This window comes from Astyanax mexicanus, chromosome 10 (genome assembly GCF_023375975.1).
Source record: "Astyanax mexicanus isolate ESR-SI-001 chromosome 10, AstMex3_surface, whole genome shotgun sequence".
Lineage (NCBI taxonomy): Eukaryota > Metazoa > Chordata > Actinopteri > Characiformes > Acestrorhamphidae > Astyanax > Astyanax mexicanus.
Genome location: NC_064417.1, coordinates 43,146,697 through 43,170,265, shown reverse-complemented (window position 1 = coordinate 43,170,265; position 23,569 = coordinate 43,146,697). Strand labels below are relative to the sequence as shown.

The following is a 23,569-nucleotide window of genomic DNA, read 5'->3' as shown; positions in this document are numbered from 1 at the left end:
CATCACGCATCATTGTTTCATTCTCTCTCTCTCTCTCTCTCTCTCTCTCTCTCTCTCTCTCTCTCTCTCTCTCTCTCTCTCTCTTTCTCTCTCTCTTTCTGCCCTTCTGCCCCCAGGGCTCGCGTTGCAAGGTCAGCCTGGGTAGCCTATACTATAAAAATAGCACGTCGCGTGAAGAAGAGATATTGCAGCATTTCCATTCAATCAAAACAATACAAAAAAAAAAGAAAAACAGCCAATTTCCATCAGCACACCCCTGTGCTGAGATTTGTGCTTGATGACTGCTGTCTCAAATCTTAGTTTTTCAATCAGACTGTAACATTAATTAACCTCCAATTTTCATTTTCCTAATTTAAAGAACATTTAATATATACATTTTTTTTATTATTACTGATCACAATCAATACATATGCATACAACGTATAGTACCAACAAAAATGGTGGACACGCCTCTTCTCATTAGATGTTTTTTTCTTTTGTTTTTTCAACATTGTAGAAAAAATAGAGGCACGTGGAATTATATAGTAAACAGTAAAAAGTGTTAGTCCTCCACAATCCCCTGATCTAAACCTGATCAGCTGAGATGGTGATTTGGGATGAGCTGCAGCATTATTGTTTAGCGATATATTTTTTATTTTTCATTTTTTCCATTACAAATATAAAATAAATATAATTGATTTAATAACAGTTTTAATCAAATAAACCCAATGATTAGATGGATACATTTAACAAAAAAAACATTTAAACATAAAAAAATAATCCTTTTTTCTAGATCTTTTGTGCAAAACGAACAGTTATATTATGTGTAAATATGGAAATAAAATGACACAAGTTAATACTACACAATAATATACAGTAAACATTTACACAAAAAGTCATGTTAATGTTCAAGTTCATAATTATATAACTGAACATGGTTATATGAAGTAAGGTCTTGTTTTTTTTTGTCTATGTTTAGGGCCAGATTTACAGATCTATCTCTTTACAGTTCACATCTCTAGGTCAAATGCATCCTTATAGACATACATGAATTACATTTTTTAAAACATATGGATGGGCATTTTAATATATGCAAGCGCATTTACTGGCAGTATAAGAATATATGCAAAAATGTAGAAAATCCCCTCTGGACATAAAAGTGTTAATAATTGATGTGTGAAATGTTGGTTTAGTAAACAGTCTGTAATTAAGATACAGGGTTATTCCGCGCTCTGTAATCTCTGTGTTTGGCTTTAGGATGTTTGAACGTGTTCGACCACCATACCCAGACACATGGAGGAGAAGGAGGAGGAGGTCTGTGACGTCAGAGCATATGACCGGAAGCGGATCATATGATCAACACTGTGCTCCGTTCAGCTGATCTGAAGACGCTGCTGTAGTTTATTCACGGTAAGAAAGAAAAGCAGTCCGTGTTTATTGTAGCGTTTTACTGGGAATGGGAATGTCCCAGTAATTAAATCTACACGCTTTATATTATATAAGTGGCCTCTGAGCTTCTGAACAGACTGAATGAAAGATAAACCGCAGGAGAGGAAAGTTCAGCAGATCTTTAGCTGCAGCTCAGACTCTGCTCTGCTGTCCTTTAATACCTTTAGAAATGGCGAGATTATAGAGATTTATCGATTAATATGGTCTTTTGTGTAGATAGTATCTAAAGCTGTTGATTAAAGAGTGCTTAACTAACTGACAGAAACCTCACCCTGCAAAAACTCCATCTCATGGAGGTAGCAACTTCAACCCACATCCTACTACTCTTTAAAAGAAAGTGTGTATGTTAGCATATGCTGCTCTGGAAAAAAAAGAGACCACCTAAAAATTATGAGTTTCTTTGATTTCACCAAATTGAAAACCTCTGGAATATAATCAAGAGGAAGATGAATGATCACAATCCATCAAACCAAACTGAACTGCTTGAATTTTGCACTAGAAGTGGCATAAAGTTATCCAAAAAAAGTGTGTAAGACTGGTGGAGGAAAACATGCCAAGTTGCATGAAAACTGTAATTATAATCAGGGTTATTCCCCCAAATATTGATTTCTGAACTCTTAAAACTTTATGAATATGAACGTGTTTTCTTTGCATTATTTGAGCTTTGCATCTTTTTCAGCCATTTCCCATTTTCTGCAAATAAATCCTCTAAATTGTGTGGTAAGGTAAACAAATGTATTAAAAAATGAAAACAACATCATATATTGTTAAAAAAGAGCGGTGTTTTTCGTCAAACAATTAAATGGTTACCTGCTTACAGCTGGTACGTAGCATCCGAGTGATTAAACAGAAAACAAAAATTTTAACAAAAAGTTTAAATGTGTTAAAGTAATTTTCTTGGTTCATGGAAAAGTTTACACACCTAGTTTTGTTAGATGCAATTTTAAATGCATACATACTTAGTCACCTAAGCTATTTGTCAGTCTTTTGTTTTCAAGAACTTGTGCCCCTCCTTTTTGTAGCCAAGTGTTCAGGATTAAATCATCTTGAATGGGTATAATTGATTCAGTATTGATTTCTGCTCATCTTATCTCCAGCTTAAAGACAACCATGAGGCTTGTGATTCTTGATGACTATGATCTGGCCAGTGAGTGGGCTGCCAAATACATCCGCAACAGAATTGTCCATTTCAAGCCAAGTGCAGACAGATACTTTACTCTGGGTCTGCCCACAGGTAAGCAAATAGTGCATAATAATGATGGGAAGTTTTATCATTAATTTTGCTTTATGATACATGCACTGATACCAGTATCAGCTAATATGTCCTTAAATTAGCTTTTTGTAACAGTTTACTGTGAACATCTTCTAAAAGCACACTATGAGGCCTAAAAAACGACTTTTTACTGTCCCAACACAAGAACACACAGCTGTAGACTTTTTGCTTTGGAAAAGAAAAAAGGCTGTACAAATATCCTCCTATAATGTGCATCAACTAACCTACCTGTCTTTTGGGTCTGCAGCACATGCAGCACATGTTCTGAAGGGGATACACTGTCTTATTTTGGGTATTTATATGAGGAATAATGTACATTGTTGTTTTTCATGTATTTAGGTAGCACTCCATTGGGATGCTATAAGAAGCTTATCGAGTATCACCAGAGTGGAGACCTCTCCTTTAAATATGTGAAGACCTTTAACATGGATGAGTATGTAGGTGAGTCAGTGAGCCTTATTAGTACGTACTGTTTTTTTTTTTGTTGTTTTTTGTCTGATATAATTTCCAAGATGGCCACTTCGTATCAGCAAGTCCTACAATTCTAAAAAAGCTGCAATAAAGTACTTTTTAATGAGTAGGTAAAGTTTATTAATAGTAAATTTAGATCTCTCAGTGCATCCTGTATTTAATGCCAGTAACTACAATGTGTATTATTTCGGGTGTATTGTTATACATGTTTTTTTTGTTACTTTTATGTGAAATGTACAAAAATACCACAGGTAAACCGTGAAATAGGTTAGATGTTACTTTATCATGATAGACATTATTGTGATTACAACAATATTTCAATAAATGTTCACAACAATATTCGGTAAAAGTGGCAAAATAGAACCTATATTTAGCATTTTTGGGTTCCATTCAAGTTTGACTCAAGGTAAGTACTGTCAGATATCAAACTGCAAATCTTAAAAAATGGAGATCCACTGATTTTGCATGACAGTAATGATTTGCAGTATATGCACAATAGTTATAGCTGTCTGATATTTGTTTATACATAGAACAAAATGGCCTCTGGGTAAACTGTGGTGTTATACATTTACATAAAATGTACGTACAAACATAATGATATTCACTCACACCTTGGAAAGCATCCAGCTATTCTTGTGTCACATGGTCAGTGGTCTTTTATAGTATATTAATGATATCATATATTGATTTGTAGTTATAGAGCAAGTAAATGCATAGCAAACTGTACATCAATAAGAATTGCACATTTAACTTAATTAGTAGGCATCATACAGGATGTTGCTGTAAACCAGCCTAACAACCCTTGTGAAAAGGAAGTATACTTAAGAGCATTAAAAGTATGTTCAAAATAGGTTAAAAATACTAAAAGTCAATTTTCAGTTTAATACACCTTATGAAAATACACATTAAATATACTTTAGCACTTTAGTGTTTTTTTTTTCCCAGTTGCATTAAGGTGCACACAATATGTGCATCAATACGCTAAGTAGTACATTTACAATATACTTTAAGTGTATTAAAAAAGGTGTTAAAAACATACTTAAATCTACTTAGGCTTGCAGAAGTTGTACTAAAAAAAGCACTCAAAAGCACAATTTAATGCTTTTATGTTGTTTAAATATAGCCTCATTATAACCGAAATATAGTTAAGTTGCCATAAGTTGTCCCAAATTTGTACATTTAGTATGTATTTATTTACATATTTTAGGGAAGTCATAATTAACCATGCATAATATAATAATTTCACAATATTTGCTCAATTCTGTTTTGTTTAAATGTGTTTTGCTGCAGGTTTGCCTAGAGACCATCCAGAGAGTTACCATTCCTACATGTGGAACAACTTCTTCAAGTACATCGACATCGAGCCTCAGAACACCCACATTTTGGACGGCAATGCAACTGACTTGCAGGCTGAGTGTGAAGCATTTGAGCAGAAGATAACGGCTGCCGGGGGCATCGAGCTGTTTGTAGGAGGTGAGCTGAGGATTTTAGTTTCTTTTTTTTTATTTTATTTTTTTTATTTTTTTAGATTTGTTTTGTTTTGTATCAAGGCTCTGATTGTTCAGTCTATATTTACATTCCCAGGCTGAAGTGACTGAAACCTGACTTTATGCCTTAATGTGATACAAAAAAAAAAATCTGATCTTTTGAAGGCAGATTGATTCAGATGTGGTCTTAGGTCAATATGCATTTATGATTTGTGAGCATGCAACATGAATGTACATGAATCCATGTATCTTTTTGTCTGCATGCATGCTCTTTGTGCATAAATCTGAAGTATCTTTCATGTTTTATTTTGTTGCTGTAGGAATCGGGCCAGACGGCCACATTGCTTTTAATGAGCCTGGATCCAGTCTGGTGTCGAGGACGCGAGTGAAGACTCTGGCTAAGGACACTATAGTGGCTAATGCTCGCTTCTTTGGGAATGACCTGTCTAGAGTCCCCTCTATGACTCTCACTGTTGGGGTGGGGACAGTAATGGATGCCAGAGAGGTAAAAAAAAACTACAATTGTACACATATTTTGGCTAGTGTTCTGCACAGTTTGGTGATATCTTGAACCAAACATGCCTACTAAACGTAATAATTAACTGTTAAATTAAGCATGTTTGACCTGGGTAATCATCAGACGGTGTGGGACACTAGGTTTCCAGGACTTCAGAGCTGATCAAGCTGCTTTAAAAAGAAAGGCAATAGAGTATAGAACATCAGGAATGCGCAAAAAAAAAAAAAGTGGAAAAATTAATGGAAAAAAAACCCATCAAAATTTGTAATTTCAGTGCATCTCTAACTGCTACTAAACCCAAACAAAATGAAATATTTTAATTTATTTTACCACGTTTTTCTTTTTTTACCAATGCACAAATTAAATAGGCTATTTTTTTCTTGCTTCTCAAAGAAAAAGCAATTATATAATATATGTAATAATTATAGAACATTCTATAGAAACATTTTTAACATTGAGAAAAAAAAACATACCAACAAAGCACAATTTGGCTTAAAAAATAATCATTATTTGGTCTTTTTACTTGTATAGCTTTAACCCAATTTTCGAAAATGAATAATTTCAGGAGCCAGATATTCTTTGTTTCATTATAGGACATGTTTACTTCATCAAATTTAGTATTTTTAAATGATCATTATTTAATTGGCTTTATATTAGACAGACAGACAGACAGACAGAAAACCCTCTCCAGTGGACAACTGTTGAACAGTCTCTCAAAACATCCCATTGCAGAGTTGTGGTGCCAGTTCTTTCACATTATCTTATCATTATAATACCATGTCATTACCTGCCTCGTCATATTACTAAAAAGATAGCATGATTCCATGCTGTAGCATCAAAACAACTTGTACTGATTGTATTGCATTTCCAGGTAATGATCCTGATCACTGGTGCACACAAAGCCTTTGCCCTCTACAAGGCCATCGAGGAAGGAGTGAACCACATGTGGACAGTGTCTGCATTCCAGCAGCACCCTCGTACCATCTTTGTGTGCGATGAGGACGCCACACTTGAGCTCAGGGTCAAGACCGTGAAGTACTTTAGGGGTATGTGAGCACTCTTTACGTATTTCAAAGCTGTACTGATCTGATCTTTTCTGAACAGTTTCTCGCTGTCTGCTTCTGAAAGGCAGCATTAAAATGTGCCTGCTGCAAACTGGACTGTGAATTGGCAAAAACTTGGTGATTCAACATAAATATGATAGAGGTTACAATCCATAACTGTTCATAATGCAATATACACAGTTATAATATTATGTTTACTCACTGTTAATTTGTTCAGCTATGCTGTCTAGGGCAGCACAATATAATATTGTTTTAGCATTTTCACTGAAATGTGTGCATTAATGACATCACAGGAATTGCAATGGCACATATTGCTATTGCCATATATGCGATCACTCATATTCTAATGATACCCCCCAACAGGACCACCACAGAGCTGATATTTTGGGTGGTGGGTCATTCTCAGCCCTGCAGTAACATTGGCGTGCCGGTCATTACTGGGGTAAAGCGTGTTGTGCTTATAAAAGTGGATCTGACACAGCAGTGCTGCTGGAGTTCTTAAACACTGTTCACTCACTGTCCACTTTTAGGCACTCCTACCCACAGCTCTGGAAAAAAATGAGGCCATATAAAAACGACAAGTTTCTTGATTTTACCAAATTGAAAACCTTTGGAATATAATCAAGAGGAAGATGGATAATCACAAGCCATCAAAACAAGCTGAACTGCTTGAATTGTTCCTCCAGGAGTGGCATTAAGTTATCCAAAAGCAGTGTGTAAGGATGGTGGAGGAGAACATGTCAAGATGCATGAAAACTGTGATATGAGCTCACATATTGATTTCTGAAGTCTTAAAACTTTATGAATATGACTTTATGAACTGGTCTGAAAGCTCTGCATCTTTTTTGTTATTTCAGCCATTTCTTATGTTCTGCAAATAAATGCTCTTTTTTATTTGGAATTTGGGAGAAATGCTGTACGTAGTTTATACAATAAAAAAACAATCTTCATTTTACTCAAACAAAATCGGAGAAACTGATTCAGAATCTGAAGTGGTCTCTTATTTTTTTTTCAGAGCTGTTGTTGCTTCACCAGGTCAGAGACAAAAGCTCCAAATATGTTGCTGCACAGTTTGGGTCATCCTCTAGTTCTTCATTAGTGCCCATACTGGTTTGGTGAATTATTTGTTCTCAGTCCAGCAATAAACTGAGGTGTTTCTCAGGAGTGTCTAATAGAGCTGACTGTTAGTGGACTGAGAAATGTTTAAAAACTCCAGCAGCACTGCTGTGTCTGTGTCATGTCCCACACAAATACAGGAACTGGTCAGTGATCTACTTTGAATGTAGAAACAGCAGTGTGGTCACAATATACTGATCTGACTGTGTAGTAATCTCGAGTTCCCATATAATTACTGACTCTTTAATTCATAGACTTCCTAATCATACATGCATATCTTCTTTCTGACAGGACTAATGCACGTTCACAACCAGCTGGTGGAGCCGACGCACAGCATGAAGAACTACAAGGATTAAGGATGGGTGATACCGTGTCTAAAGGAAGCGAAAAGGTTTCACCTGAAATTTGCACCAGTTTACAGTAGAAGAAAGGGTTTCAGAGACCACAGCAAACTTCAGAGGTCAAAACAGTGGTTGGAAAATCAGACTGAGAACAACGTGTCCCACTGATCTGTGTAGATTATGTCTTTGCATCTCAACTGTTGACTTCAATTAGCAGGTTTGATCTGCAGTGGTTTTCTTTAGTGGGGTTTGAAGTGGTTTGCACTTTGGAAAACACTCTAATTAGAGGCAAATTCTTGTATGCCAACATGAAACTGTCGGGTGGCCAGTATGATAAAGAAAGACCATAAAGATGTGTGAGGGTTTTTTTTTATGGCTAGTTCTTTTTTTTTTTTTTTAAAGGAAATCAGATTAGGCACAGTTTAATTGTTGTTAATACTTATAGCATACTTCACTCCGAAAACTCTGTTTTCTATTTCTTTATTTTATTTTTTTTTATCAACACATGCTTTTTGCTTTGTCATTAGAAGTGACTGGGACGGACATGTTACCTTTAAAGCAGTGAGGTCATTATATTTGTTGTTGTAACATGCATGTTACACTTGTTATGTCTAAGGGTGATTTTACACTCAAGGTTGATGGTTTTTGTTACACTGTTTTTGGTAGATTTGGTTTGGTTCATTTTAGATTAATGCTGGTTTGCAGAATATAGTTAGTTCAGTGAGTTTTGTCAAATTTTGCCTCTTTGCCAGAATTCGACTCCCTGCTATGCATCTGCCTCAGACAACCCTCAAATTGCTTGTAAGGAATAATCTACAAATATTGTCAGTGTAATTTCTCTTGCACACATACTTCTGTGTAAGGAGGGTGCGTGTGAAAGGCAGTCAGATTTCAGCAGTACACCAGTTTTTTTTCTTCTTCTATAGTTTATTGGGTAATGATAGCCTGCCTCAGCTTATTATTATCAGCTTGTTATTGCTCTGAAACTCCGAACCATTTTAAAACAACTAACCGGACTATGGTACAGTTGGTCTGGACTGAGACTACCTTTTTTTTGTCATTCAAAATTGTAGTCCTTTGGTCTGGACCCTGGTTTAAGGCACGTTTTACACCAAACCTAAACCTAAAGTCTTAAGGTCTGGACCAAACCAGGTAAAGGTTGTGAAAGTACTGTTATGGTAAAGTTTAGATTTTGCCTTTTATTGATCTTGGGTTACATGAGGTACTGTATTCTTTTGACTCCAGTGTTCTTTGGAAGTTCAACCTTCTCCACTCTAAAACACTCATACACTCAATAACCTAAAACTAAAACACTCTTTATTGGCATTCATTGCTTACTGTAGCACATCTTGTTCAATGTGAATGTTATCACTCTTATTTACTTTATTCACATTTATATTATTTTATTGTGCTCATGATTAATGTTCACAGAGTTACAGAAGAATAGTGTTTGTTTCAACAGAAAAAGAAAATAGATTTGTCCTAAGCTCTTTAGTGATGGCAGTAGTGAACCTTTTATAGTGGTAACTGCTACCCTCAGGGACCACTGTGTTCCAGGGCTGATATAAAAAAAGCCCTTGAGGTCAAGTTTGGATGACTTATATCCTTCTTTATTTGGGACCAGCAGCAACTGCTTGATTTTATTTTTTGTTAGTTTGATTTCTTTACATTTCTAAAATGTCTTTTCTGAATGTACCTTACATTAAATACATTAATCAGGTTATTACACTCTGGGACTTTCCTGGAATCAGTAGAAATGTCTGTTACATGATGATTGAAGCTGAATGGTTTTGGTATTATATTTTAAATGTTAGTGCCATTTGCAAAACAGAACTAAGCATCTTTAGCACAAGCATGTTCTGCGTACTCCCTCTTTATATACACTTTAAATATATACTTTACATATATTGGCCTTTACTACTCCTGTGTTGATTGCTGTTCCTCTGTTAGGAGAACACTGTAACCATTTTACTTATTTTTTTTATTTGTTTAATCTTGTTAAAATGCAATCATTTCTTGTGTACATTTCTGGGCTTCAGTATTTGAATTATGAATTATGCGGTGCATGTGAACATAATAAGAGGGACCATGTGATTGTTTGTTTTCATTTTGTTTATTAAAAAAAAAAAATCCATTCAGCTCAGTACCTGAAACAGTTATCAGATTTGAACTTCTGCCAAATCTGCCTTTCATATCCTGTTTTACACAGCTGTAGACATGATGATAAATAAATAAAGCCTTTTTTGGGATAAGATTTATTTATTTTTTTCCCATGTGACTTTTTGCATCAGAGCTATACTCATCAATCAACACACTAATTACATTTTCAGATGCAGTATGTGCACCAATATGTTTCATTAGAAAATATTTTTAAAAATACTCCTCAAGCAAAAGGAAATCATTTAAGTCTATTATTAAATATACAGGGGTTGGACAATCAAACTGAAACACCTGGTTTTAGACCACACTAATTTATTGTCCTGTCGGACAGTTCTGGCGGAAACAGGAGAGTTGAGCTGCACATTGAATTCTGCCGTGATTTGGGCAGCCGTGGTTTTATGTTTTTTGGATACAATCCGGGTTAACACCCGAACATCACTTTCAGACAGCTTCCTCTTACAGCGTCCACAGTTAATCCTGTTGGATGTGGTTGGTCTACAATATTTTGAGCAAAACTGTGCTCTTACCCTGCTAATTGAACCTTCACTCTCTGCTCTTACTGGTGCAATATGCAATTAATGAAGATTTGCCACCAAGCTGCTCCAATTTAGCCATGAAACCTCCCACACTAAAATGACAGGTGTTTCAGTTTCATTGTCAAAGCCCGGTAACTATTTAATAAATAGTCTATAAAGTTGTAGCAGCATTTTCAAATGTTCTTTGCTTGTTGTACACCTGGGGAAATACACTTATTATCAAAAAAACTGCACCCAGAAAGAAGTGTTACTTTGTACTACTATTCAGAAGGAAGATAAAGGTTACCAGGAATAATACATTATGTAAAATAAAATAAGACTGGGTTTTAGTTATTGAACCAAACACACAGAGAAGTTGTATGCATTGCATGTATAACAATAGGCCTAAGCCTGACATCCCAGCCAGAAGTTGTAGAGGTTCCTAATGATGTCCTGAAAAGGACCACTGGTTGCAGGATCTAAATGTAAATCTTATTAACATTAGTCTGTCGTAGAAGGCTGTAATGAAGACCAAAGAAGATCTGATATTGTACAAACTGCACTCAACACCATGACACCAAGTCTTCTGAACATGTGATGCATGACAACAAAACATTCAGCTCGCCTCCATCTTAACAAAAGTAGGACTCGTCACTGTGACATTGCAATCAGACACTTCCTTCTGAGTGCAAGTAGATTTTTTTCTGATACATTTCCTTGAAATGTAGCGTCTACTTCCTTTTCAAAACATTAATGAAAGCGTCTTTTGGCACATCTATGTTTCCAATGCGCCTCATTTTCTTCTTGCCCTCGGCTTGTTTCTTCAACAGCTTCATTTTCCGTGTGATATCTCCTCCATACTGTTGGAAACCACAATTCAAATATATAAATTGTTTTTATTTAAAAAGTATTAAATCAGTATATTGATCAGGTGGATAAGGTGGATTATAAAATGCAAACAGAAATATGTGTTTACTTACACATTTTGCTAGAACATTTTTTCTATATGCTTTGATCCTGGTGGAAGGAACATAGGTGTATATATGACAGAGATATGCAATAATTTTAAATCAAAAGCTACAGTAATCCACATTAACTAGATTATCAATAAAGTATCTATTTGTCTATTTATAAACAAGAGCTCACGTTTCTCTGGCGATTACTTTGCTTCCAATGGCGGCCTGCACAGCAATCTCAAACATCTGTCTGGGGATGGACTCAGTCAACCTCTCACACATGGCTTTCCCCATGCTGTACGCTCTGTCTCTGAGAGAAAAAGCACAGTAAACACTTACATCTAATCAAATCAAATCCAATCTATCCATCCATCAATCAATCAATCCAATCCATAAATCAATCCATTAATCCATCAATCAATCCATCCATCCATCCATCCATCCATCAACCCATCAATTAATCCATCAACCCATCAATCAATCCATCAACCCATCAATCAATCCATTAATCCATCAATCAATCCATTCATCCATCCATCAATCAATTTATCAATTCATCCATCAATCAATCCATCCATCCATCCATCCATCCATCCATCAATGTATCTATCCATCAATCCATCCATCAATCCATCCATCCATCCATCCATCCGTCCATCCATCCATCCATCCATCCATCCATCCATCCACTCACTCACTCACTCACTCACTGGAAATCATGCATTTTTTTGCTTTTATTCATGCGCTACGTGCTTCTCTCTCATACCCACACTCTCTTGCTGCAGCTGTTTAATCTCCACTCCAGCAAAAGATGCTCCACATATGAGCTGCTAACGCATCAATTTCCCTCTCAAATTTTCATTTCTCAAATATGAGTTTTTTTGTTGTTGGCGAAGAAAGGTGACGTTTATACTTGTATACTTGTGTAAATGTGCGCATGTGAGGCATTTTAGGGACAGATTCGTTCACATTACACACAGATACAGCTCACTTACATTTGTGAATGTGAACCGTTAAGATCCAAATCTGATATGAGCAATGTGGCTTGGCTTGTAATGTAAATGTAGCCTAACACAGTAATTCATGTCACCTTGCCATTAGCATGGTAGTCAGTGTTCCTTCTCAACCTCACTTACAACTTTCTTTTCTTTTTTTAAATTATTTTACACTGTTTTCCATGACTTTTGGCATGCCTTAGTAAATTATTTAAATAACATATATCTCCACTAAATCACTAAATTCTGACCAGATATATGACATCCACGAATACCAGGAATGGTCATCATTTACTGCAACTATCAATAATCTATTTACATCATTCTGAACTTACTTGTGAGCAATAGTGGTGAGCTCTTCCACTGGTCTCCCATTGAGCAGGAAATCAATCTTAATCAGTTCAGCCGGTTCATATCCAGCATCCTCATAGTCAAAGCTGGAAAAGAGAATTGCATTATCGCGTCAAAGTGCTGAATCAGACTCGAGTGACAGCTCAATTCTCTGCCAGCTTACAGAGGAAGAGCTTTTAACGATATTCGCATCTGCGGCAAAAACACAGCCGTGAAATTACCTCGCGTATCCTGAGGACATGGACTTAAGCTGGTCATAAAAATCCACCACAATCTCGTTAAGAGGGAACACATACTTCATCATCACTCGATGGTCATCGATATAAACCATGTTCTTCTGAATGGCTCGGCGGCCCTGGACAGAAGCAGTGCATTGTGTTACAGGCAGGCAGCTCATAAAGATAGTTAAAACTACAGAAAACACATTAAGTTTTACAAGTTTATTTTAAATTTTATCTCATTTTGAAAGGGACAATTACCTAACCCACTCCCTAAATCACTCGTGATGCCCCAAAACTAGGAGGGTGAAGACTAACTAGTACATGCCCCCTTTGATACAAATGAAGTTATCATATAGCATCATCACTGTGTGTATCTATCGCACTAATGCTTTTGCTGACCAACATCATACTAGTGAAGAAGGATGCTGGGAAAGGATGGATAATTTTTTTTAAAATAAATGTATAAAATATTAAAATGTAAAACTTACCAGACAGAGGCTAATGATTTTGCCAGTAAAGTCGTCAGGAGTGATAATAGTTCCAGTAACCATGGGCTCCAAATACTGTACCACCTGAGACTTGTCTGGGAACTGGGCCGGGTTCACGATGGTTACCACCTCCTCCCCATACTCCTGCACAGCACAGCAATCTTCAAAATCTATACGTCATGATATTTATGCTACAAAATAACTTGGAATTATTTTTACTAATTTAACTACAATAAAAAGCTTTAAAGTTGTTATACAAATGTAATATGTTTTATTGTGACAGCAATGATATATATAAGACATTAGCTCTTACAAACAACTGTCAAAGGTGACAAAAAATTGTGCAATGTACAGCTCTGGAAAAAAAATTAAGAGACCACTTCAGTTTCAGAATCAGTTTTTCTGATTCTGCTAATTACAGGTATATGTTTAAGTAAAATGAACATTGTTGTTTTATTCTATAAACTACAGACAACATTTCTCCCAAATTCCAAATAGAAATATTGTCATATAGAGCATGTATTTGCAGTAAATGAGAAATGGCTGAAATAACAAAAAAGATGCAGAGCTTTCAGACCCTTAAATAATGCAAAGAAAACAAGATCCTATATTAAGTTTTAAGTTTTAGGAGTTCAGGAATCAATATTTGTTGGAATAACCCTGGTTTTCTATCACAGTTTTTTATGCATCTTGGCATGTTCTCCTCCACCAGTCTTACATACTGCCTTTACTCTATGCTTACTTTACTTACTTTATGCCTTTACTCCTGGAGCAAAAAATTAAGCAGTTCAGCTTGGTTTGATCTTGTGTGATTACACATCTTCCTCTTGATTATATTCCAGAGGTTTTCAATTTGGTAAAATCACAGAAACTCATCATTTTAAGTAGACAATTAAAGTAAATTTTGAGGCTAAAAATGTAATCTTAGCACATCATTCACTACACTATTTTCACTCTATCAGCTCTGACTACACCAGAGTCTGCAGATTAGAGCCAATCAACACAGACTTGCTACAACTAGAAATTGGGGTTAAACATACCTTAATGAGTTTGGCAGAAGACAGGACAGCTTTGTACGGCACTGTTGGAGCTGTTACTATAACTGAAGCATTATACTCCTGATCCAAACGCTGGTTAAACACTTCCATATGAAGTAAACCCAAAAATCCCAGTCTGGAAAAAAAAACAAAAAAAACATAACGAAAACAAGTACATCTGTGTGAGATCATCATCTTCATTGATTAACAGCCCAATATCTCTATAATACAGCAGTATAGGCAGTGTGAAAAACTGACCTCCACCCAGCTCCCAGAGCCAGGCTGCTGTCTCTCTGTACCGTCACACTGGAGTCATTAAGGGTCAGCTTCTCCACTGCACTGCGCAGGCTGGTGTACTCAGACTGGTCCATAGGATAGATGCCTGAGACATCACAAAGTAACTTTCATTAATTCATTAAAAAGAACTGATTGCTGACAGTAACGATGTGTATTTAATGTGTATACCTGCAAACACCATGGATTTAGCAGGTTTGAAGCCTGGCAGCGCCTCAACGGGCTGCTTATGGAGATACAGTGTATCTCCAATCTGAGCCTCCTTCACTTCCTTCATCCCAGCAACCACATAGCCCACCTGTCCAGCATAGCTAAAATAAAAGTAAAAAAATCAAGAGTTAGAGTAACAGAATTATTAAGATAGAAATATATAAAGTATATAAAATATCAATCAGCTACATAATCTTAAAATACAGCTATGGAAAAAAAAATAAGAGAGCACTCCAGTTTCTGAATCAGTTTCTCTGATTTTGCTATTTATAGGTAGATGTTGGAGTAAAACAACATTGTTGTTTTATTCTATAAACTATGGACAACATGAGAAAATGGCAAAATGAGAAATGGCTGAAATAACAAAAAATATGTAGACGTTTCAGACATCAAATAATGCAAAGAAAACAAGTTCATATATATATAAATTTTTTAGAGTTTAGAAATCAATATATAGTGGAATAAGCCTGGTTTTTAATCATAGTTTTCAGACATCTTGGCATGTTCTCCTCCACCAGTCTTACACACTGCTTTTGGATACCTTTATGCCACTCCTGGTGCCAAAATCAAGCAGTTCAGTTTGGTTTGATGGCTTGTGATCATCCATCTTCCTCTTGATTATATTACAGAGGTTTTCAATTTGGTAAAATCAAAAAAACTCATCAATTTTAAATGGTCTCTTATTTTTTCCAGAGCTGTACATCTTTAAATTGTCCCTTTAAATTATAGTTAAGCACATTTTTAATGGGTGTCCCTTACATACTCAGCTCTGCTACTCATCCCACAAATGCATGATCCTTACAAATGTGGCATCATTAAAAGAGTAATTAACAGGCTTTCCAAGATATAAATACCAAATCTACCAAACAGAAATTTTCCTTACTTTTTGTGCTTTAAATATTTGAAATATCAATAGATATAGGGCTTCTTACAGTTTCTCTGTAGGACGTTCATCTGGTCTGAGAATTCCCAGTTCATTGACTTCATACGTCTTTCCCATGTGTGCTGAGACGATCCTGTCGCCCTTACAGACCTGTCCTCCAAACACAGCAATGTTGGCTATCACTCCTCTGTAGTGGTCAAACGTGGAGTCAAAGACCAGGGCTTTAAACGGTTCCTCAACTTTAGCTGTGGGACTAGATATAGAAAAACAGTCAATTTTAAACAAGCAAATTCAATTCTTTTACACAAAAGAAATTCAATAAATTGATATTAACTTACGGAGGTATTCTCTTCACCACTTCTTGAAGGACTTGATCCACATTTGTGCCCAGTTTAGCAGAAATCTGAAGTTTTTCAAAGGCATGAAAACAGTAACTTCACAAATTTGTTTTGTATATTGTTCAAAGTAACAGATGTTAAGAATGGAGTCTGTCTAATGCCATGTAACTAATGCTACATTGTAGAGCAAATGCTTACAATATACTAGCATATAAGTACTTACTATGTGATACTAAATTAAATGTAATTCACATTTATTTGGATTTAACTCACCCTGATGCACTCCTCCTTTGGAATATCAAAGATCTTTTCAATTTGCTTCTCCACTCGGTCAGGATCTGCATTTTTCAAATCAATCTGATCGCAAATAAAATAGATTTACAGAAAAAAGTATTATAAACTACTTGAGGAAGCTAGTTTGGCCATTTGCAGAATTTGGAATAGGTTAAGCTTTAGTTTCTCAATCACAGTCAAGTTACCATACAGATATATTATAATTATATATAACCTACTAATAGACTTACTTTTCCAAAAAAGGTTACAGCTTTGAACTTACTTTATTTAAAACAGGTATGATGGTCAGCTGAGCTTCAAAAGCCAAGTAGAAGTTGGCTACAGTTTGTGCTTGTATTCCCTGTAGGGGTTACAGATATATTGCAGAGTTTATTTTATTAAATAATTCTTTGTAAAAAAAAAAAAAAACACAAAAAAAAACCACAAAAAACCACACACATTAAAGAAGTAATATAAATGACTCCTATAAGAGCACGACTATATAGTCTGTAGTACTGAAATGTATATTAGGCCAGTGCTGGAAAGTTTCTTAAAATGCTAACATGTCTAAAATTAGTAACAATTATTTTGCCAAAGATTGTAAAAATATCAATGTCATCACTGTGTTGGATCTAAAAATGTCAGTGGAAGTTTGTAGCTTCAATTGCTGGATTATTTATTATTATTATTAATATCTTATATTTTTTAAGTTATTCTATACAGCTCAATTTCCTTATTTTTTTAAAAGAAGGAAAAATGAAACTCATTGAGCCTGTTTTATTAAATCAGTTTTTATCCACTGTTTATCTACTAATAAAAAAAGTTCTTAAAATATTTTATAAATAGATTAGCATAGAGCAGCAGCAAAGTTGACATTATTTAGGACCTGTAGTAATTATCTGGGTAATAAATCAGGTTAAACAGCACATGAACAGCAGCTCGAGATTTGATTTAGGACTGGACCAAGACCACCTTCTCTTGCGGGCTTCAGTACAGTTTTCCTACCTAACAAATTGCACCAAGGGTATAAACAAACCGTCCGTTTTTAACCAGGCAAAATAGTGCTGGTGTGAAACACCCTTAAAATGATTTTTTCCTCTAAACAAAGACAGATGAGTAGAAATGCAAGCGCTACCTGATTAGCATCCACAATCAGCAGGACTCCTTGGCAGGCAGATATGGACCGTGAAACCTCATAACTGAAATCAACATGACCCTAATCAAAGGAAAAATCAGGAGTCCATATTGGAACAAATCAGCTTTTTGACAGGTAAACTCATGACCAGAAAAATATTTAAAACAGGAACTACAAGAAAGATGCAGCATGCTGGAAATTCCACCTCACAACTTATAAAAGTGTGGGAGTTCCCAGGCCTAACCATTTTAAGTCTACTCCATGACTTTGGCATGTCAGTGAAATTACTCAGTCTTTACATTTTATGAAGATTAACCCCTTTACAGGCTTTGGAATGTATACAGGCTACAAGTCTGGATGATACAAAACGCTTTTCCTCTGCAGTAAAATAGTTTATTCACATTTTAAAGAGTCCTACTGGACACTTGGAGAAGCTGCCTGTTCACTCTCTACTCCACTTAATAATGTCAGATCAGTAACAGGAATCAAACCCAAATTCTGCAGGTTTGAAAATAGACATAAACACTAGACAACTGTAACAAAATGAAAGTTTGGAGGACATAAAATGTTTGATTTGTATTCAGGAAAATATTGATTTTAAAATATAGTTTAGGAAAGTGCCAATTTTATGATTGTTATTCATCATATTTTTTAAGCTGTAGATTTACTTACATTTTTTTTATAATTTTGATTACAATTACAATTAGATTTTTTAGTAACAGTTATTATCAAACATGAAACCTTTTTATGTAATGATTGAATAGAAATCTTTAATATTTAGGTGTGTAATATCAGGCAGAACATTGACTAAAATGCTGGCCTGTTGAGGGGTTAACTAACCGGTGTGTCGATGAGGTTGAGTAGGTATGTCTCTCCATCATGCTGGTAGAACAGAGAGGCAGTCTGTGCCTTCACTGTGATTCCTCTCTCCCGCTCCACCTGTAGCTTATCCAACACCTGCTTATTACGCTCAGTCTTTGCAATGGCACCTGCAAATATGAAATGAAAGAGATTTTAAATATATCTTAGATAGATAGATTTTATTTAGTCTTTTATTTAGTCTTTATTTAGAATTAGACCAGGGGTGTCAAACCTGGCCACACTGGGCTAAACAACTAGCAGTTTACATGATTCCACTTGTTTCACTAAATTAGAATTAGTCAGTCTTCAAACAAATGATCACGTGTGCATCTGCTCTTGAATAGAATGAAAACTCGCAGCCACACTGGCTCAATGCAGACAGGTCTGACAGCCCTGACACTATCTTTACTGTTGGTATTAAATATCTGTGATGGTATCCACCATATTCTGCAATGCCCACATTCAAGAGTTTGTTTCTTCTGCATTTGTGTTAGAATATCCAGTTAGTTAATAGTAACTTTTTTTGTTATATCATTTTTATGCAGTCTGGAGTAGGCTATTTAACCTTATTTACAGCATACCTACCTAGTTTTCATACAACACACAGAAAGATAGACGTTCTGTGTAGCGCTCATATCTGGATAAAACACCTATGATGGTACAAAACACCTGTGATCACCTGTCATCTCCAGTAGCCGGTCAGCCAAGGTGCTTTTTCCATGATCTATATGAGCGATGATGCTGAAGTTTCTTATTCTCTCCACAGGAAACTTTGACATATCAATATCGTCCTACATAAAGGAGAAATAAACATGGTTAAAGATGGCCACAAGCAAACACATGCTTCCACAGTTCCCCTTAACCTAACTAATATAGTTAGCTACCGTTTATTTCTTCATGGTGTTAACCTAGATGTTTTGAGGCATTTATCTGCTCTGTAGGCATAATTTAGATTCACTTAAAATGATGAGTTTCTTTGATTTTATCAAACTGAAAAGCTCTGGAATATAATCAAGAGGAAGATGGATGATCATAAACCATCAAACCAAGCTGAATTTCTTGATTTTTATTGCACCAGGAGTAAAGGCATAAAGTTATCCAAAAGCAGTGTGTAAGACTAGTGAAGGAGAACGTGCCAAGATGCATGAAAACTGTGATTAAAAAGGTTTCTGAACTCTTAAAACTTTATGAATATGAACTTGTTTTCTTTGCATTATTTGAGGTTGGAGAGCTCTGCATGTTTTTTGTTATTTCAGCCATTTCTTATTTTCTGCAAATAAATGCTCTAAATGACAATATTTTTATTTGGAATTTGGGAGAAATGTTGTCAGTATACTTATAAATAGCAAAATCAGAGAAACTGATTCAGAAACGGATGTGGTTTCTTAAGTATTTGATTCCAGAGCTGCATTTATGAGTACTTTTTAATCTAAATATTAAAATGCCAATACAGATAATTAAGTTATGAAGTAAATAACAGAGGATAAAGGAGAATACCTTGTGAGGTGAGGAGCTGTGCTGTCTGGTAGAGTCAGTAGAAACAGAGCCAGTCTTCATCCAGCTGTGTCTGATCAGGGTGCAGGGCTGGCATGGCTGTGTGGACCCCTCTGCAGTCCTCCGCTTTATCCTGCAGACCTTTACCCGAGACAAGCGGCCAGCCAGAGACCCCCCAGTAACCAGGGGTCTCAGCAAGAGCTGCATTATTACAGCTATAGTAGTAGCAGCAGCAGCAGCAGCTAAAACTAATACAACTAGCTACCTAACCCTATATATACAGCCGCTCTGTACACTTCAGTATCATTACCATTACGCCTGATTAAAATAAAATTAAAACCAACCATCTAATTCCCTTTTTCTCAGTGAAGCCGGCTGAAAAACCTTCCAAAACATCCCGGGTTTGATAATGTTTTCTATTTCACATATTCATGTGTTACAGGGAGCCGCCATAGTGAGGTGAAACCAGAGCTGGTTTAAAGAGAGACTGCCCACTTCATATATACATATATCAGAAAATAACTGCAAACCTCTGCAAACCACTAGAGGGAGCACGCGAGTGAGTCCTAAATGAATGGGGGAGAATGGAGCTAACAGGTAAAAACTAATTTAAACACAATTAAAAATATGATTAGCATTAATATGTAGCTAGCATTAAAATAAAAATAAGCTTTACATTTTTAAAGCTTATTCCTGATTTAAGGTGTTCAATGATTTTTAAAAATCCTAAACAAAATTACAACAAAAATGAAAACACACTAAGAGTATTTACTGTAACGTAATAATTACATTTACATTGAATAGTAAAATCATTAGTAATAATCATTTGCACATTCAAAGCCAACAGTACATTTATTCTGTGTTCATGAAGTTGATGATTGATTGATTATATTAACTTTGATTATATATTACCTTTGCAAGAAGAAAAATATGTAGCTAGCAGAAAAAGTAAAGACATTTGTGTTTGGAATATTTAGTATTTCTTTTTTGTAACGATGCTTATTGGCAATAAATATTATACAGATGGAAAGCCTGTAAAATAATGCCACATTTGTAAGGAACCTGCAATTGTGGGATGAGCAGCAGAGCTGAGTATGTTGATTTGTCTAAATTGCCTAATTCTTTCTGCCAGCACCAAACAGCTAATTTTGCTGCTGCTATTTACACTTTTTTTTTTTTTTTTTTTTTTTTTTTTTTTTTTTTTACAAATGTGGCACAATTTAAAAGTGAAATTGACAGACATTCTAACGTGGGTTTAAGATGCTCCATAGGAACCCATTCATTTTGGTCTCACTCTGGAGCGCCCCCTGGTGGTCAAATTAAACCCAGATGAGATTCTGAAGTGGGAATTCTCGCTCTGTTTTGTCGAGCACGTGCTTCTTCTTTGGCAACCAGCGACTTCAACATCATATCAGCGCCACCTACTGTAGCCTACAGACATTCATCCCTCAGTCCGACTCTTTAATGGTCCTTATTGTATCTCTCCTTTTTTTGGATAAAGTAGAAAAGGTTCAGCACTTTTCCAGAACGGTGCAGCAGTGTAGAAGTAAGTGTGGGGTAATATAAGGTAATATAAATCTGGAGAATCCAAAGGTAAAAAGTGTTTTAGTGAAGTTTTAAAATAAACCATTTGAAGGTGCAGAAACATTTTTCTTTTTTTATTGGTTCTTCGAGAAATGGGCTCTTTTTGAGATCTAGTACCATCTGAATGCTTCAATGCTTTCTTTGCCTGGTTAGAAATAATAGGGACATGTTTATTTACCTCTGTAGCTTTTATTTGGGGATTTTAGTGTGAGCACGCTCTGGCGCACGGCGCGCGCTTTTACGCACCACGGCTTTATTGTTTGGAATCCGCTTTTACTCACGGCGCGCACGTTTACGCACGGAATGCGCTTTTACGCACGACATGCGCTTTTACGCACGGAATGCGCTTTTACGCACGGAATGCGCTTTTACGCACGACGCGCACTTTTACGCACGGTATGCGCTTTTACACGCAGTGTGCACTTTTACGCACGAAATGCGTTTTTATGCACGGAATGCACTTCTGCAAGTCTGGAGCATTTTTATTCCCAGTGATAAATGCTCTTTTAATCTCTTTGTGATGTAAAGTAGTCTGATGTTGACCCCAGCAAAAATTACCATCATTACCTAGTTGGAGAATTAGAAGTAGAGAAATTTAGTTTTTTAGTTTATTTACCTTTTTCTTTTCACAAATGTTTATCATGTACAAAAATCACAAACAACATCCTTAAAGAGAACACCCCCATAAAAAAAATAAATAAATAAATCAAAAAACAAAAATAAGTCAAGGCATCAGATGCTAAGCAAGTGAAATGTAACTAAAACAAAAACAAGGCCGAGCAACCGGTAAGAAACAATAATCATTTTTTTCTTTTTATCAAGTCAAAGCAATTAATAAGGCATATGGGTTCGTAAGGTTCGTAAATGGCTCCCAAGTTCTCAAAAAATCTATTAAGTGAGGTTTTAATATAGTAATCGTCTTTTAAAAATGGAAAAAAGTCATGTTTAAAAGAAAAAGCTGATTGTCAAAGCAGCTTCCCAAGCAACGGTCTCTTCAAATGTTCTTGTAAAATCGATGGTTAAGTCAGAACCAGGTCATATTAGTGAACCACCTGAACACTTTCTTTGTTTAGAAAACTTTTCTCTGCTGCTAAATCTTTATAATGCTCTACTGAACCTTTCAAAACACCAAACCGGCTACAATTCAGTGAACTAGAACATGTGTTGCTTCCGGTTATTTTACAGGTAAATACAATCAAAGTATTAATGTAAAAAAAATAATAATCATCAACTGAAAATGAGTCACGTGTTTGTTTTTTCTGTAGTTTTGGGGGTTTTATTTTGAGAACTCTCTCCGGGCGTTGCGCACAGCTCGTGCTTTTACCTACGGCTCGCGTTTTTACATACAGAATGCTTTTATGCCTAGCGCGCGTTTTTACACACAGAATGCGTTCATACGCACCGCATGCGCGTTTAAGCATAGCACCCGCACGTTTTAGGAAGTCTAGTGCGTTTTTATATTTAGTAATAAATGCTCTTTTCAGCTCGTTCTTCTTTAATGTGTTCTCTGTGTGATGCTGTAGAAATATCTAGAGCAGAGGCTCTTTATCTAGTCCAGATCTCTCACTGAGGATTCTGATTAGGTTGTTCTAAACAGCAACTTTACATGAGAAGAAAATCTCATCTAACTTTCAATGGAAGTTACTGTAAAAATATATTTCCAGTCAAATAAATGTTTTTGATAAAAAGTAAAAATATGTGAAATACTGAGAAATATGGTCACTTGCTTGTTTATCTCCACAGCTGCTGGTATTTTACTTTTCTTATGTCTGATTCTTATGTCAAGATAAAATTTTCAGATTATTCAGAAAATACAAAGGGCCAAAGGGACACTTGGAGATACCCAAAGGGACACTTTGAGATACCCAAGTGGACACTTGGAGATTCCTAAAGGGACATTGGGAGATATCCAAAAGTACACTTGGAGATCCCCAAAGAGACACTTGGAGATCCCCAAAGGGACACTTGGGGATACCCAAAGGGACACAGAGATACCCAAAGGGACACGTGGAGATCCCCAAAAGGAAACTTGGAGATACCCAAACGGACACTTAAAGATATCCAAAAGGACACTTGG

The 23,569-nt window shown here is 35.9% G+C and overlaps 2 protein-coding genes across 2 annotated transcripts; one reads left to right on the top strand and one right to left on the bottom strand.

The window, feature by feature from the left end:
- The first annotated feature begins 1,253 nt into the window (after window positions 1-1,253).
- On the top strand, window positions 1,254-9,957 carry gnpda2 (glucosamine-6-phosphate deaminase 2). The gene is made up of 7 exons (XM_007247466.4): window positions 1,254-1,389; window positions 2,526-2,662; window positions 3,041-3,142; window positions 4,463-4,645; window positions 4,980-5,164; window positions 6,048-6,222; window positions 7,648-9,957. The coding sequence occupies exons 2-7, from the start codon at window positions 2,539-2,541 to the stop codon at window positions 7,710-7,712; spliced, it is 834 nt and encodes a 277-aa protein (XP_007247528.3). The 5' UTR covers window positions 1,254-1,389; window positions 2,526-2,538; the 3' UTR covers window positions 7,713-9,957.
- Window positions 9,958-10,379: 422 nt separating this feature from the next.
- guf1 (GTP binding elongation factor GUF1) lies at window positions 10,380-20,383 on the bottom strand. Its single transcript, XM_049483831.1, has 17 exons — window positions 19,912-20,383; window positions 19,094-19,205; window positions 18,394-18,542; window positions 17,554-17,634; window positions 16,702-16,779; window positions 16,419-16,502; window positions 16,146-16,210; window positions 15,857-16,060; window positions 14,886-15,025; window positions 14,679-14,802; window positions 14,424-14,556; window positions 13,384-13,527; window positions 12,896-13,029; window positions 12,659-12,760; window positions 11,519-11,638; window positions 11,353-11,389; window positions 10,380-11,232 (listed from the first exon to the last, which is right to left on the bottom strand). The coding sequence occupies exons 1-17, from the start codon at window positions 20,113-20,115 to the stop codon at window positions 11,104-11,106; spliced, it is 2,040 nt and encodes a 679-aa protein (XP_049339788.1). The 5' UTR covers window positions 20,116-20,383; the 3' UTR covers window positions 10,380-11,103.
- Window positions 20,384-23,569: the final 3,186 nt, after the last annotated feature.

Coding starts and splice junctions, on each gene's coding strand:
- gnpda2 (XM_007247466.4), top strand. CDS start 2,539: ATGAGGCTTGTGATTCTTGATGACTATGATCTGGCCAGTGAGTGGGCT. Junction 3,143..4,462: donor TAACATGGATGAGTATGTAG/GTGAGTCAGTGA, acceptor GTTTTGCTGCAG/GTTTGCCTAGAGACCATCCA. Junction 4,646..4,979: donor CATCGAGCTGTTTGTAGGAG/GTGAGCTGAGGA, acceptor TTGTTGCTGTAG/GAATCGGGCCAGACGGCCAC.
- guf1 (XM_049483831.1), bottom strand. CDS start 20,115: ATGCAGCTCTTGCTGAGACCCCTGGTTACTGGGGGGTCTCTGGCTGGC. Junction 16,503..16,701: donor TCATACCTGTTTTAAATAAA/GTAAGTTCAAAG, acceptor ATTTGCGATCAG/ATTGATTTGAAAAATGCAGA. Junction 11,639..12,658: donor CTCACCACTATTGCTCACAA/GTAAGTTCAGAA, acceptor TTTTTCTCTCAG/AGACAGAGCGTACAGCATGG.